We start from the raw sequence: 14,277 nt of genomic DNA on the forward strand, positions 1-14,277 counted from the left end.
AAGGGATCCTATTATGTGTTCCTCCATCACACTTGCAGCAGGCAGCGCTCAGCAGCACATGAAACAAGAATGATGTTTCTCTGCCAAATAGACACCTGACTTGCAGACTCCTGTTTGTGCCAGTTACACAAGCTGTCCAGTGCAGTGCGTGGAATGACTTTTCTTTCCTTGGTAGCTGCCCCAGGATCACTTTAGCTGGACTCTGTTGCTCCCAGCTGTGGCACTGAATTTGTGTTGCCAAGGTAAACAGCACAGCCCAGCACTGTCCCACTGTCTTAGTTTCGTTCCCAAACAGCAGCTGCTTAAAAACGTTATCTTAGAGCTTTTAGTGTGCTATTTTGATCTGTTGGCTAGCTGAACTCAGCAGTGTATGCATAGGGCTAGACCTTTGCTGTTCTAATGTGCTGCAGACTATAAGTTATTAACTGAAAAGTGACTTTTGGGACTCATATTTACTGTGCCTTTTTTCTTCTCACCAGAGGGTTCAGCGTATCAACAGATAACAGGGTGCACATATTCAAGCCCGTGTCTGTACAAGCCATGTGGTAAGTACTTACTGTCAGCTTTCCAGGTGTGTTGGCTGCTTGAGCTTTTAAAAAGCAGGTGCTGCTTTATGTTACTGGTGTCTTGAAACCTAGTCCAGCAGGCAGAAGTTTCCTTCAGAGACAAGGAAGGAAGTTTGATACCAAAAGAAAAAAAAAAAACCTCTGAGTGCTGCTCTGCAGCAGCTTTGTCTCAACTGAGGGCAGGAAGGAATAGGGTAATTTTTCTTGCAAAGGGCTGCTGCTTTGAGCCTCCTCAAAGTAAAATTGCTTTGAGTGTATGTTTTGAAATGTTTTGAGACATGTTCATTGTGACAGTGAGAAGGACAGAGAAGCTGCCTGCATTTCTCTTTCCTTTTAGGGTGGTTCATGTAGTGATCATGTAAGTATTTCTGGCTTGAGCTTCTTTGCATTGCAGAAATACACTGCCTGTCAGAGTGTCATGCTACTGTCACCCCAGTGATTTTGACCTGGATCCTTCTGATCACAGTCAAAGATTTAAAATAAGCTCAGAATAGGAGAGGGGGATTTGTTTCCCAGCAGCAGCTGAAGAAACTTCTGACATCCCTCGTGCAGTGAGAGAGAGCAGACACTTAAACACTTCAGTACAGTCCTAAGCCCTTGGTTGTCCAGCTCTGACTGCTGGGTGTCCCTGCCCTGCACACAGGGGAGCTGATGGCCCAGCAGGAGCTGTCAGCGCCCTGTCTTGGACACAAACTCTGTGCGTCTTATTTAGGGCTTGGGTAGATGCAGCAGATTTTGGAGCCAGAGACATGAGTGCCTCTGCCCTCTGAATGGTGGGCACCTTCACCACTATCCAGGCTTGCCTTGGCACACTCCAGTTAAGACATGCAAGCTCTGGCAGCGTGTAGGTATCCACACTGCTGCAGAACAGCCTCCTGCTCAGTGCCAGGGCTCTTGCACTGGGGTTTGTACCAGCTGATGGAACACGAGCAGCATCGTGGATTTGGCGGCTGCTTTGTGCTCGGTACCAGCCTGAGGGAGACATTACAAACCTGCAGGTATTGTCCCCTTCCTAGGTCTGCCCTGCAGAGTTTACATAAGGCTTGTGAAGTGGCACGGAGCAACAATTACTATCCAGGGAGCCTCTTCCTCACGTGGGTCAGTTACTATGAGAGCCATATCAACTCGGACCAGTCGTCGGTCAATGAGTGGAATGCCATGCAAGATGTCCAGTCCCACCGGCCCGACTCGCCTGCCCTCTTCACAGATGTGTAAGTTGGTTTGGCTCTGCTGAGACAAAGCGTTTGACTGACCTAGGCCTTCCTCTCTGCTGGCTTTGTCTTCTGATATCCAGACCTGGAAGGAACAGTTTCTCTTGACTTTGCTCATGTTTAGACTAACATGGTCTTTTTATCCTTTCTCAGTTAATTTTACTGTAAAGTGTTTGTGTATGAACTTCTGAGCCTGTGAGCTCAAAAACATCCTCGTGGCATCCATCTGGTACACCTAAGAATAGGGATAAAGAGCAGTGCAGTTTTTTGTGGTTCTGAGGAGCTCAGCAAGTGTGGAACAGGACAGTGTATAGGTCCCAAGATACCTCCAGCTAAATGCTTGGATATCTGCTGATAGATGGTCCAAACAGTGGCTGAGGTAGATGGGTAGACAATGTGGAAAGGCAAAATTTATAGACATTCAAGTCATTAGTCATTCCTGATGGTAGTGCTACCATATAACCTCAAAGGTAGTCTGTGTCCAGATGTCATGCCAAGTGTGAGGGCTTAAGTTGCCCAGTTTGTAGAAGAAATGACTTCACTGGCCCCAGCTGCTTTCCCAGTATAATAGTGCCTCTGGTTGATTTATGCTCCCAGATATTTCCTGTTGCTGGAGTTCAGTGAGTGAATAATGATGCTAAGCAGTTGCTCAGCTGTGAACAAGTCTTCACACTTGATTGTTTTTTAATATGCAAGGAGGGTGGCTGAAAAGCTTTGGCAGGCTGTCAGATTAATATTTTCTTGTAGCTTTTCATATATAAATTTTATCTTACCCACCCTTCCCCTGGTGGCAGCAGTTGAATGATTTCCTGGGGACACTTAAAACAGCATTCTGTTAATTGAGTCCTGAAATAATGAGTGAGGTTAAAAGGACCAGGAACTTTGGGTTTTATTTGTCAACCACCAGTTGAACACTTCTGTGGTGCCTGTGCCGTCTCCATCCTGGCAGCCTTCCAGAGAAAGGGAAAGGTGGTGCAAGATGTCACTGCTGGGTCTCTTCTAGAGATGCTGGGTGAGCCAGCCCTGTGCTGCTGCTCTGCTGCAGCTTCCCCTGGTGTTAGTCAGGCTATTTTTGCAGCTGGTGATAAGGCCTCTGGCAGCAGGGGCGGCAGGAATGCAGAGGCTTAGCTGCCCTTGTCTCTCCATGTAAGGAGTTTTGGAGCTGTTACCTTTCCAAGAAAGGTAGGGAGAGGCTTAGATATTGCTCCAGAGGGTATAATGCAGCCTTCCCAATTTAAATTTTACCAAATACCAGAGGTTCTCTGGATGACTACAATGGATTAGGGGCATTCAGTTGGTGTCTTTCGTACACAACTGGGAATCTAAACCGGGCTTTACAGTCACCTGAATTCCCTGCAACTGAGAACATGGTAGGGGGGAGTAGAGCGGGAATCTGAGACTCCACAGTGTATCCAGTCTGTACAATACCAATTTTAAAAGTGCCATGAGTCCAGTTTGTTTCCCCTCCCAGTGACTCTGTTGCTTTCTTCTGATTAGCCCAACTGAGCGGGAACGCACGGAACGGCTCATTAAGACCAAGTTAAGGGAGATCATGATGCAGAAAGATTTGGAGAACATCACATCAAAAGAGGTGAGTGGTGGAGGGAGCAGCACTGGAAGTGCTGTTGTGCAAACTAGAGTACCTCGTGCCACAGGGAAAGGTCAGAAGAAAAGCTTCACATGTCTCCCTTGTGTCCCTCCTCCCCATCCAGATACGCACCGAGCTGGAGATGCAGATGGTGTGTAACCTGCGGGAGTTCAAGGAGTTCATTGACAATGAAATGATAGTGATCCTCGGGCAGATGGACAGCCCCACACAGATATTTGATCATGTCTTTTTGGTAAGTCTAACAGTGAATTCAAGAGCAGACACTCCTAACGCTCCTCTCTGTGTCTTGGCTGACACAGGGGCCTCTGGAGGAAGTTAAAGGAATTCTGAAGGAGAGATTGGTTGATCCTGGGGTCACATTCTCTTAAGCAAGACACTAGTACTGCTGAACAAGAGCAGCTTTTTGGCTGTACTAAACTTTGCCATATAGCACCAGCCAAGCTGTAGACCCTGTCACTAGAGGATGGAAGGGAAAAAATCTTAACTCTATTTTTCAGGGCTGTTTCCATTGATCTAAGACCAGTTTTGTGGCTTTAACTGCCCAGGGTACCCACACACCTAGTTCTTGCATTATGTGTGTCTTTGGGAAGGGCCTAACTACAGCAAAGAGGGAGGGCAGTGTCGGGGAGAGCTGTGTGACATTCAGGTGGAATGATGCTCTTGTAACATGGAAAACTCTTGAGCTCATGATGTGATCCAGGAGGAACAGAGGAGCATAACAAAGAATCCTGGAGATAAGTCACTTAAGGAAACATAAACATTTTGCTGTTTAATGTTTTGCTTGCCTGGTTGCCTTTCACTGCTGCTGGGGCCTGTCTAATTGCTGCAGCTCCTTCTGGTGAGTCAGCGCTCCGCTGGATTTCCCAGCCCCGGAGCCACGGACGCAGGTTTGGTTGGGCTGTCTGGCCTGTGAGGTTGGCTCAGCTTTGCACAGAGCCGTTCCTCCTGGACCAGCTGGTCTTTCCAAGTGGAGAGGGCCTCTCCCAGTCTCCAACTCAGAAGGGATGGTCTGTGTTAACGTGAGCACTCCCAGGATATCACGTTGGGGTGGAGCCAGGAAACTTTAAGTACCTACGATGCAGTGGATTTTTTTCTCGTGTTATAAGGAGAGAGAGACCTGTTACAGGCTTATGGTGCTGTTCAAAAGCTGTACAGGCAGTTTGGTCCCCTGCAGGGCTTGGAGTCTTGGCTCTGAGTGCATTTAATGGGAGGAAGACCTTAAAACAAGGCTTGGAGGCAGCACCAAGGAGAAGAGCTGTGGCTGATGTGTGGAATAGAAGTATTTGCAAAGCAGCTGCTGCGGTGAGGGGCAGTGCTGCTGGGGCTGGGCACCACCTTCACTCAGGAACTTGTCTGCTGCCCGTGAGGGCTCTGGAAGGCAAGGAGCTGTTCCTTTCCAGGTGGAGGCAAGAGCCCTGTGGGATCCCACTTTGGGAGTGCTGAAACAACTAAACAGGAAATAAGAGAACCTGATGTTGTTGGTAATTGTGGATCAAAGGCCAGGAGAAAAAGCTTTCACCCCTAAAGCATTGTTCTGTGTACCTGTGGAAACTGGTGGTTCCCAGGCCTGAATTAAATTACTCTTCCTAATCTAGAAAGAGACAACATGTAGCTGAGTCTGGGGGCCTTGGGTAAATGTGATCAAAATATGTTGGGAAATAGCAAGAACCCATGTAGTCCTTCTTCAGATCATGCAGAGCTCTGGATTGTGCTGGATTTGACCTGATCTGTGGCTGAAGGCAGTGGATTCTGTTGAAATCTGGGCTACCATGGCATGTAACATTTGCCCCTTTGTTCTGCTCAAACCCTTGAATGGTGTCTTCATTACGATGATTTCTCCTAGGAAGTAGTTTGGTTTTGGAAGAACCAGTTGCTTTTTGTTTGCTGTATTCCTGAAATGCCAAGAAAAGGCCACAGACTTGTCCCCAGCAGCTGCCAGAACAGTGCCATGGCCCTTTCCTCTGTGTGTTCTCCTGGACACACTGTGAGTGCTTGGAATTGTCTGCAAGGGCTGCCTGGGATGTGAGTGTGTGTCTGTGAGTCAGAGCTCTTGGAGCTCCCCCATCTCAGACTCGGGGTACCTGTGCAGACTTTCTGGGCAAGCAGCAACCCATCCTTTGGGTGGACACTGCTACTGCTGCAAGCCTGGGATGTTCTCACTCTCAGGCTGATGGTGGGTGTGCTCCAAGGGCCTGGCTGTGCCTCTCCTGGCCCTGGGGCAGTGTGGAAGCCTGTGCCATGGGAGCAGCCACGAGCAGGGCTGTTCTGCACTGATGGTATGGTTGCCTGGTTCCCTGTTGCTTGCTCCATCTGAACCATTTTTCCATCTGGGAGCCGTTTTAAGGCTGGGAAAGCAGATGCTTTTGCACCTTAAATTTTGAAGGAAGAGTGGTTTTGTCCTCAGCCAGGTTCATGTTTGAGCAGGAAGCGAGCAGCTTGGAGGCCCTGTGTGTGCTGCAGAGAAGAGGCTTAGCTAGCCAGGGTTAAATGTGTTCATTTCCCTGCTCACACAGGCTTTGAACGTGGAGAGGTGTAACCCAAGAGAGCTTACAGTCTTGCTGCCTTTGATGTGTGAGATGGCTGTTTCATTTATAAAGAGCACCTGGATGGCTTTTAAATGCAGGCAGTTTCTCTTCTGTGGGGCAGAGCTGGCAGCGGCCTCCAGGGAAAGGGTGGAGTGGTCTTGTCTTGCCGAGGTTGATTTGTCAGCAGTTTGCAGGAAGTGCCAGCATATGGTGTTGGGCTCCTGCTTTGCAGAGCTGCTTCTTGTTTCGGAGCAGATCTGGTTATTGGGGTGAGAGGTGCTGAACATCAGCCCTGTTACCGCTCTTCTGTGTACCCCTGTACTCAGAACACCCCCAGTTATCCAACACTTGGCTGGCCAGCTTCCTCCTCCAGTTCAATGGAGGCAATCTCTCCCTGCACCAGTTGCCTGACCATGCCTTCCTTCTGCCTGATGTATCCCTCTGCATCTTCTCCCTGCAGGGCTCAGAATGGAACGCCTCCAATTTGGAAGACTTGCAGAACAGAGGGTAAGTAGCTTCGGGCCATCAGCTTGAAAGCAAGAAACCTGGCCTTAACACTTGTCTAAGCAACAAGCTCTGTTCCATACCTGGTGTGTGTAACCTCAGTCTTACTAAGGGGCTTACAGACCCAAACAAGCTCTTGCTTCCTGCAAACTCCCTGTCCCACAAACAGGCACCCTTAGCGTAAAAAAACCTTCCTCCCTGACCTTGCCTAACGTCCCCAAGGAGAACAAAGGAAGGCAGCAATCTCACAGCTATAAGTAGTAGAAAGCTACAATTACTGAACATAGTTGGCTCTGTGCCCTCGGCCCCAGCCCGTTGTTCTGGACTGATTACGGAGGCGCTTCGGAGTCTGGACCTCCGGACTGCGGCAGGAAGGAAAATATGGAAAAGAGCATTCGCTGCTTTGAGTGGGGCCCACTGGGAAGTAAAGTCTTGTAGCTCTCAGGCTCGGCCCCGATGGTCTCCTCTGGCTCCTGCCCTTTCTACCTTTCAAGCTTAAGCGTAGAGTGTCCTCCTCTAGTAGGGGCCAGGTGGATCTAAGTGCTAGGATTTTGCAATTAAACCGTTATTTAGGGGTTTGGCTTATTTGTGCCAATCCAGTGGAAAAAAGTAATCGTGCTGCTGAATTGATAGAACACTTCTGTACCTCAGAAATTCAGCCTGGCAAAAGTGACTCCTCTCGTGGAGCTCAGGGTCTGCTGCTGTTTCCTTGAGTCCAACTGGTCGTACTTGGCTGCCAGCACTGTCTTACCTGCTTGGGAAAAGGGATGTCACTCCCTTCTAGTGCCCTTGTTCTGTCTGATATCCCAGCATGAGTGCATTTCATAAGCATCTTACGAGTAACCCTCAGGGCTAAAAATACGGAATGTAGTGTACATAAATACCATGTGCTTCCTCAAGCAGTTTCCTTTCCAGAAAAATTTAGGGATAAGAAATAAATCCTCCCCGGTGGCTTATTGTCTGTTACATCTCTCTGTGGTTATTTTATGCATTTGTTTAGCTGTGGTGTTACTTAACAGCTTATGTCTTCCATCTTCCTGTGTTTTTGATGGAGCAGAAGGAGAGATTCACAAAAGGGCTTTAAGAAAGTGTGCAGACACTAAATGAACAGTCTGTGCAGGGGCTCCTGTGGCACAGGTGTTGCTGACATGGAGAACAGAGGTGGTGGGCAGCGTTACCTGACATAGTGCAGAGGAAGTTTCTGTCCAGGATGGATGGCAGCCCTGTTATCAGGCTCTAAACTGCTCAGCAAACCCTTTTGTCTGTGTTAGCTGCTGCTTCTGGATGTTAATTCCTGGTTTCCCAGGAAGTTTGTTCGAGACTGCGCTTTCAGATGCCCCTTGCAAAGCGAGGCAGGGCAGTGGAGCAGTCTAGACATCTCTGAACTTGCTGTGTTTCTCTGTTTCCATGCAGGGTGAGGTATATTTTGAATGTGACTCGAGAGATAGACAACTTCTTCCCCGGGCTCTTCGAATACCACAATATTCGGGTTTACGATGAAGAAGCAACAGATCTTCTGGCTTATTGGAATGACACTTACAAGTTCATCTCCAAGGCGAAGTAAGTTTTTTCAGGACAGAACACACACATTTAGAAGATGTATACTAAGCATTTTATATTTTCCTGCTGATTTTCATAACTGGTTTTCCTCCTTGCCTACCTAGAATCAAAACATTTTCATTTTGTAGTTTTCTGTCTACTAGCTAAGTGAGGGTTAAGGCAACGTTGGTTCTCGTTCAGCCACTTGACAAACCCAATAATGTGCTGTCAGAAGTTTGCAGTAGAAGAACATCTCTGTGCTAGAGACTGCCCTGAACTGCTCAGTATCTTCTACAGTTGTGTTTCTAAACTGTAACACTACATTTGTGGTATAGGTGCTCTTTTTATTTGGAATAATTAGAGGTCTTCATAAGTGTATGTTTGTCCACTTTGCAATAACAGCTTTAGAAAAGCTGTTGTAAAAAAGAATCTGTTAAGAATATTAATAAGACCTTGTTCTTCATCTTTGTGGGTCTTGCTCTAGTTTGTAAATTGGATTATCAGATCACATCCCAGACTTCATCTGTGGCCAGAGTGTTGAAAATGCATTTGATAATGCTCTGACAAAGAAGTTGCTGTTTCCTTAAGCTTCTCAGAAGCCGTATTTTCTGTTTAATGATCCTCCTTTGTCTGTGTTCTGCTTCAGGAAAAATGGTTCTAAGTGCCTGGTGCACTGCAAGATGGGAGTGAGCCGCTCAGCATCCACGGTGATCGCCTATGCCATGAAGGAATACGGCTGGAACCTGGACAGGGCGTATGACTACGTGAAGGAACGACGCACCGTCACCAAGCCCAACCCCAGCTTCATGCGGCAGCTGGAGGAATACCAAGGGATCCTGCTGGCCAGGTGAGTGGAAGGAGTGATCCTGATTATCCACGTTAATGCTTAAATGGCTGACTCCGTCATTTTAATTAGAGATTCCATCGCTGTGTTATGTAAGCTCAGGATCGTCCTGGGAATTACAGTGTTCTGTTTTCATGCGTTATCTCAGCTGAGCCTGGGAAAACGCGTGTAACAAAGAGCTTTTAGGAGGCTCTCCGACTTCTGGGATGTCGGTTTTTTGGAGAGTAGCATCCCATGAAGCACCATCCGAGTGCGGCATTCAGAGCTGTGCAGACTCCAGCAGAGATAAACGATGTCCCTATTGCTTGTAACATCACTTGGCAGGGAACTCGCTTTGTGTCCATCACAGCCTCGCAGCTCCCTGTTGAACATGCCCCTCCTCAGCAGCTGGTCTGGTTTTATTTAGATCCCTTCGGTAAGTGTCGGTGTGAGGGGAGGGGACAGGGTGTTCTGTGCATTGCAACAGCGGTGTTTATTCCTGCCTGGAGTCCTGAGGCCGGTCTGGAGCTGGGTCTGGGTATGGGTGTGTTGTAATCCCAGGCCTATCACCTGACTAGCAAAAAGACATAAATACTGCATGTTTCTAAGCTGTGTTAAGCAATGTCTTCACGTGATCAGCTGGAAGGAGGTAGTGATGCTCTGTTCTGCCAGATTACGGTATTTTGTTTGGGATCCTGATGTGCTTTTCCAGGGAGCAGAATTACCCAAGCTGAGCCTCTTGCCACAGGGGGTGGCTCTTGGCAGGTTTGGACCAAAGTAAATAGTAAATTTCGGAGCTTCTTGGTGCTGTTGGAAGGTGCCTGCTTATTGTAGAACCGTTTAGGTTGGAAAAGAGCTTTAAGATCATGGAGTCCAACCAATACCTCACCACTGCCAAGCTCACCACTAAACCCTGTCCTCAAGTGCCACATCTACATGTTTTATATGCTGTTCTTTACAGCAGCTCAGGCACTCAGGTGCTCCCTTTAGGGCACGCTTCTCACCTCTGTCCCCTGCTTGGTTTTGTCCCTTCATGTCTATTCTACCCACTTGCAAATACCTCCTTTCACTTTCATTCTACTGAAATATCCTTGCTCCTTTGCTCTCCACCTGCTCCCAGCAGTCCAGCTGTCTTTGCTGCTGGGCCAGGTTTGGGTTCCCAGTTTTACACCAAACCTTTGGTGTAATCTCCCCCATCACTGAAGTGTGCTTCCTATTTCCCTCTCTGCACAGATTAGCCACCTGAGAGCTCCTCCCAGGTTATTTCCTGACCAGCTGCATCCACAGGATCTTCATCCCCCACCTCCTCCCATGCCCGTCTTCCTCTCCCCCTGCTCCCCAGACACTGACTGCCATAATTGACCCTCTTTCTCTCTAAAAAGCAGCCAAGTAGTATCAAGTCTCAGGATAGATGACAGTGGAATAGATATTTTTAAAAATCATGCTCTTCTGGACTGAAACCCTTTGAGACAGACACCACACCTGCCTTTGGTGCCTCGTGACACCAAACATGCTGCTGGCACCAGTCACTAAAGGTCAGTGCCAACTCTGAGCTAGAGATGACCTGAGCAGTGTGGTGTGCACTGAGCAGACTGGGAAATTGGATCTCACTGGGATGGACTGGATGGAGAAAAAGAACCTTTTTAGATGTGAAAAACACACCAATAACAGGTTGGTGAACACCTGTGAGGAGTGCTGGGCTGGGAGCAGGTGGTGTCTCACATGCACGACCTGAGATTAGCTCAGTTGGTTAGAGCCTGGTGCTAATAGTGCCAAGGTTGTAGCTTCAGTCCCTGGAGGGGCCATTCACTCAGGAGTTGGGCTTGAAGATCCTTGTGGGCCCCTTCCAACTGTTAATAATGTTCTGTGATTCTGTGATCAGCCCTGCTGGTCTGGCACACCTGCAAAGCCACCCTGTTATAAACATTTTGATAAATGATTATTGTTTTCCCTGTTTCCTAGTATTTTATTTTTCAGAGGTAGATCTTTCTTGCTGCCATCACTCATGTGGTGTGTGGCTCCCCTCCCTCTGAAGCACACCGCTGCTCCTGACCTACTCAGCAAGTCCCTGAACAATGGCACAAACAGGATTACTTGTGAGGCTTTAAAAAATGCAGGAGCAGTGCATTACATCTGAGTAGGACGAAAAAGCCTGCAGTAAATGAAGCTTCACTGAAGCAAGGAATGGCCCCTACGTGCTGCAGGAGTGGTCCCTCTTTTATTTCCTCTGTCAGCTCCAAACTGCCTTTTTTTTTACTTTTTTTCCATCTTTCTTCTCTGTGTTATTTATCTTTGCCCTCTGGCCTCTGACTGCCCTGTTTATTGCTGTGGTATTCCAGGACAGGTAAAAAAATAAAAACAAAAAAACAACAGATTGACGCTCATGTGACTGCTCCGATTTCAGGGGGAAGGTATGTGAGGGCAGCCATGTGCTCCCACTATCTAGTTACGGTTTTGTGTTGGGGTTATAGCAACTGGGATATGTTTTCCAGCTGTAAAATGAAAACCCCCTGCCTGCTTTTAGTCACAACAACAAGCATGTTTTGCTCCTTGGGACTGTCATACTTCCTGGGGTTAGTTAAACTGTCCCCTCCCTCTGTTGATAAACACAGCAAGGCTGAGCCAAGCCTGTTTCTGTTATTAGTTATGGATAAGTTACAGGAAAACAGTGTCTGTGATCTCCAGTGCCTTGTGTAGCTTGTGAATCAACATCAGTTTTATATTCTAGCCTGGAGAGCTGGTGGGAGGTGTGGGGGGCTCCTGGTCCAAAGCTGGTGTGGGCACAAGCACCAGGAATATTGTCCAGGAAAGTCAAGAGGCGGCTGTAGGTTCTAGGAAGGGATGTGGGCTCCTGTTCTCTGACCCTGCTTCAGGCACCTCCTGCACATTGTAAGACTGGAGGAGGTGTGAGGTTGGAGGCTAACACAGCACACCTCTCCCAGTGGTGCTTGACATCTGTTTCGATTCTCAGATCGGTGCCAGGCAAGTTCAGTTTGTTCACACACAAGGGCAATTTTGACTTTTGAAATCAGATGTGCTGCAGAGAGCTGGGTTTGAGCACTGAAGGGCTCTCAAAAACATCAACAGCTCCCAGGGTTATATGAGCAGAGATCTTTGATACTCCGTACAGAGCCCCAGCAAGAACCTGCCTCAAGGAGAAGCCTGTTCCTGCTGCCAGTGTCAAACTGTGCTCCAAAACCCAACAGAGAGAGAGCTTGTGCACCCCAGAGCTGTGTCTTTGGCCTCTGATCTTGACCCTCTTCTCCTCTGAAAGGACCTGGTTCTGCCCTGTGTCACATGTGAAGGTTGTCACTGATTATGGGGGTTGGAAAGCTGAATCTGCAGTGGATTATTCTCCTTAGCTGTTGGGCACCCACAACTAAACTGACACATGTTAATTAGCTCAGTAGCATCTGTTAATTAACTTACTGAGGCCAGTGGATGTGTCTGGGAGCGCCTGCTCGTGCTAGAAAGGTACTGAGGGGTTTTGCAAGGTCTCCTGCAGATCCAAGGAGGTTTCTGTGGTTTCTGTGTTCCTCCTAGGGGCAATGGGTGGAAGCACATCCCTGTGGCCGTGGCCACTCGGCAAACCCTGGCAGAGTGGGGGTAGCTCTGGGGTTTCAGGTGAGGAGTTGCCTCCGGGGCTCTCTGTAAGCTCGGGTGCGTGGGCTGGGGTTTTTGGCAGGTGGAAATGAAGAGGGTGATGCAATGCCATTGGCAGTTGCTCAGACCTTCCTAGAGGGGCTTTCCAAGAGTGGGAGAACTCTTGAGCTTCCTTCCTGTGGAAGGTGGGTGGTGGTTTGGGCTGTTTGTTTACTGTGGAGGATGTCTTGTGTGTTTTACACGCGCCCACGCCCACTCACTTCGCCCTAGCCCTAGGTCTTGAGCCAGTTATTGATCACTGAAGCTACTCAAAAGAAGGAGCCATGAGAGAAATTGGACTTTATTCAGTGTCCAGTACCCACTTGCATCCAGGACGAGGGATCCTGTCTCTTCTGGTCATGGCTCATCTGCTAGAAAATGGAAAATGCTTGCTGGCTGAGAAAGGACCAAATTCTGTAGTTGATTAAACACTGCATTTGTTGGGTGGACTGATCCAGCATTGCTGGGGAATAGGTGTGTGTGGAACAGAATAGAGCCATGGAATTTAGCTCCTGGAAAGTGACTCGTTATTGGACCAACTTCTCCAGCAGCAGGTTTGGCCCTGAACCGTTGAGGTGAAGCTGCAGTTGTGGTCAGTGACTCCAGTACTTTGGCATGGCTTTACTGTAGGCTGTGTCCCCTTAGAACAAGGTGGGTCTGGGTCTGGTACGTGAAAACTACTCAATGTTTTCATTTGCTTTCCTTGCCCTTAGCAAACAGCGGCACAACAAGCTGTGGCGCTCGCACTCCGACAGCGACCTCTCGGATCATCATGAGCCCATCTGCAAGTCTGGGCTGGAGCTGAACAAGAAGGAGATCACCACCTCAGCCGACCAGATCTCGGAGGCAAAGACCAACGACAACCAGCAGCCCATGTCTCCCATCTACTCGGCTGAGCTGGACAGGGAGCAGCAGCCCCCGGAGGACGCAAACATGATCGAGGACGTGTGTGTAAAGGAGAGAAGGATCCACTTAGAGTTTACATGCCGAGACTTGCACGCTGAGCAGATGGAGGACAAGCTGAACCTGAACAATATCAATGGTTGCACGGCAGGGTGTTGTGTGGACTCTGTCCCCCCTGATAACTGCCATACTTCTGAGGCCTTAATGCAGCTGCAGCACCCCTTGGAAATAACGGAGTTTCCTGATTTGACAGTGGACGATCTAGAAAAAGATGCCCTTAAGCCTGATATGAACGTGCACTTGGTTCCCATGGAAGAGTTCACTTCATGCTTAAAAGACTCTCCTCAATCCCCAAACCAAAATTCCCCGAGTCTCCAACAGAATCCTCAGCCCGAAGGGACAGACCTCAGTACAGACAGGATCGATTTCTTCAGCGCTTTGGAGAAATTCGTGGAGCTTTCCCAGGAGAGCCGGTCGCGCACCTGCTCCCATTCCAGGCCGGAGGAGCAAGGGAGTGGAAGGAACGGGGTCTCCAGGGTGCCTGTGCTGGAAGTGCCACCTGCTGCTGACGGGGGTGCAGATGCTCGAAGGAACAGCCCTGGAAACTCTCCTCAGGCATCGGATGACTCTTCCACAGATGAGGAACAACAAAAGGTTAAAATAACTTGCTTGTTTTTTTTTTTTAGGAACTGCTGTTCAGACCTATCCATGGGCAGTTCTCCTGCTGGGGGGAGGCTGTGGATAGGATTTTCTAGCCCTACTTTCACTGGACAGGGTGGCTGTTTGGGAAGGGATTGCTGGATGCTTCACTCTTCCTTCACTTTTAGATACTTGCCCTTTTCTGCACTTTTTCCTTAAACATCAGTTTGCTGGCATTGGCAGGGCAGTGGCTGAGCTGACCTTGACCTGACCTGCTGTGCTGTTCTCATGAGAAACTTATTTTTGAGTTTTGCAT

The 14,277-nt window shown here is 48.5% G+C and overlaps 1 protein-coding gene across 2 annotated transcripts in view; it reads left to right on the top strand.

The window, feature by feature from the left end:
• The window catches only part of SSH2 (slingshot protein phosphatase 2), a 93,413-nt gene that overhangs the window by 71,973 nt on the left and 7,163 nt on the right, over positions 1-14,277 (top strand). For both annotated transcript variants that reach the window (XM_050321611.1, XM_050321612.1), the window contains 8 exons: positions 480-545; positions 1,583-1,777; positions 3,275-3,368; positions 3,490-3,618; positions 6,372-6,418; positions 7,829-7,975; positions 8,601-8,801; positions 13,133-13,976. In XM_050321611.1, the coding sequence (XP_050177568.1) occupies positions 480-545; positions 1,583-1,777; positions 3,275-3,368; positions 3,490-3,618; positions 6,372-6,418; positions 7,829-7,975; positions 8,601-8,801; positions 13,133-13,976 (1,723 nt within the window). The remainder of the gene's footprint in view (positions 1-479; positions 546-1,582; positions 1,778-3,274; positions 3,369-3,489; positions 3,619-6,371; positions 6,419-7,828; positions 7,976-8,600; positions 8,802-13,132; positions 13,977-14,277) is intronic.

Source organism: Myiozetetes cayanensis, unplaced genomic scaffold (assembly GCF_022539395.1).
Source record: "Myiozetetes cayanensis isolate MyiCay16 unplaced genomic scaffold, myiCay2020 scf27, whole genome shotgun sequence".
NCBI lineage: Eukaryota > Metazoa > Chordata > Aves > Passeriformes > Tyrannidae > Myiozetetes > Myiozetetes cayanensis.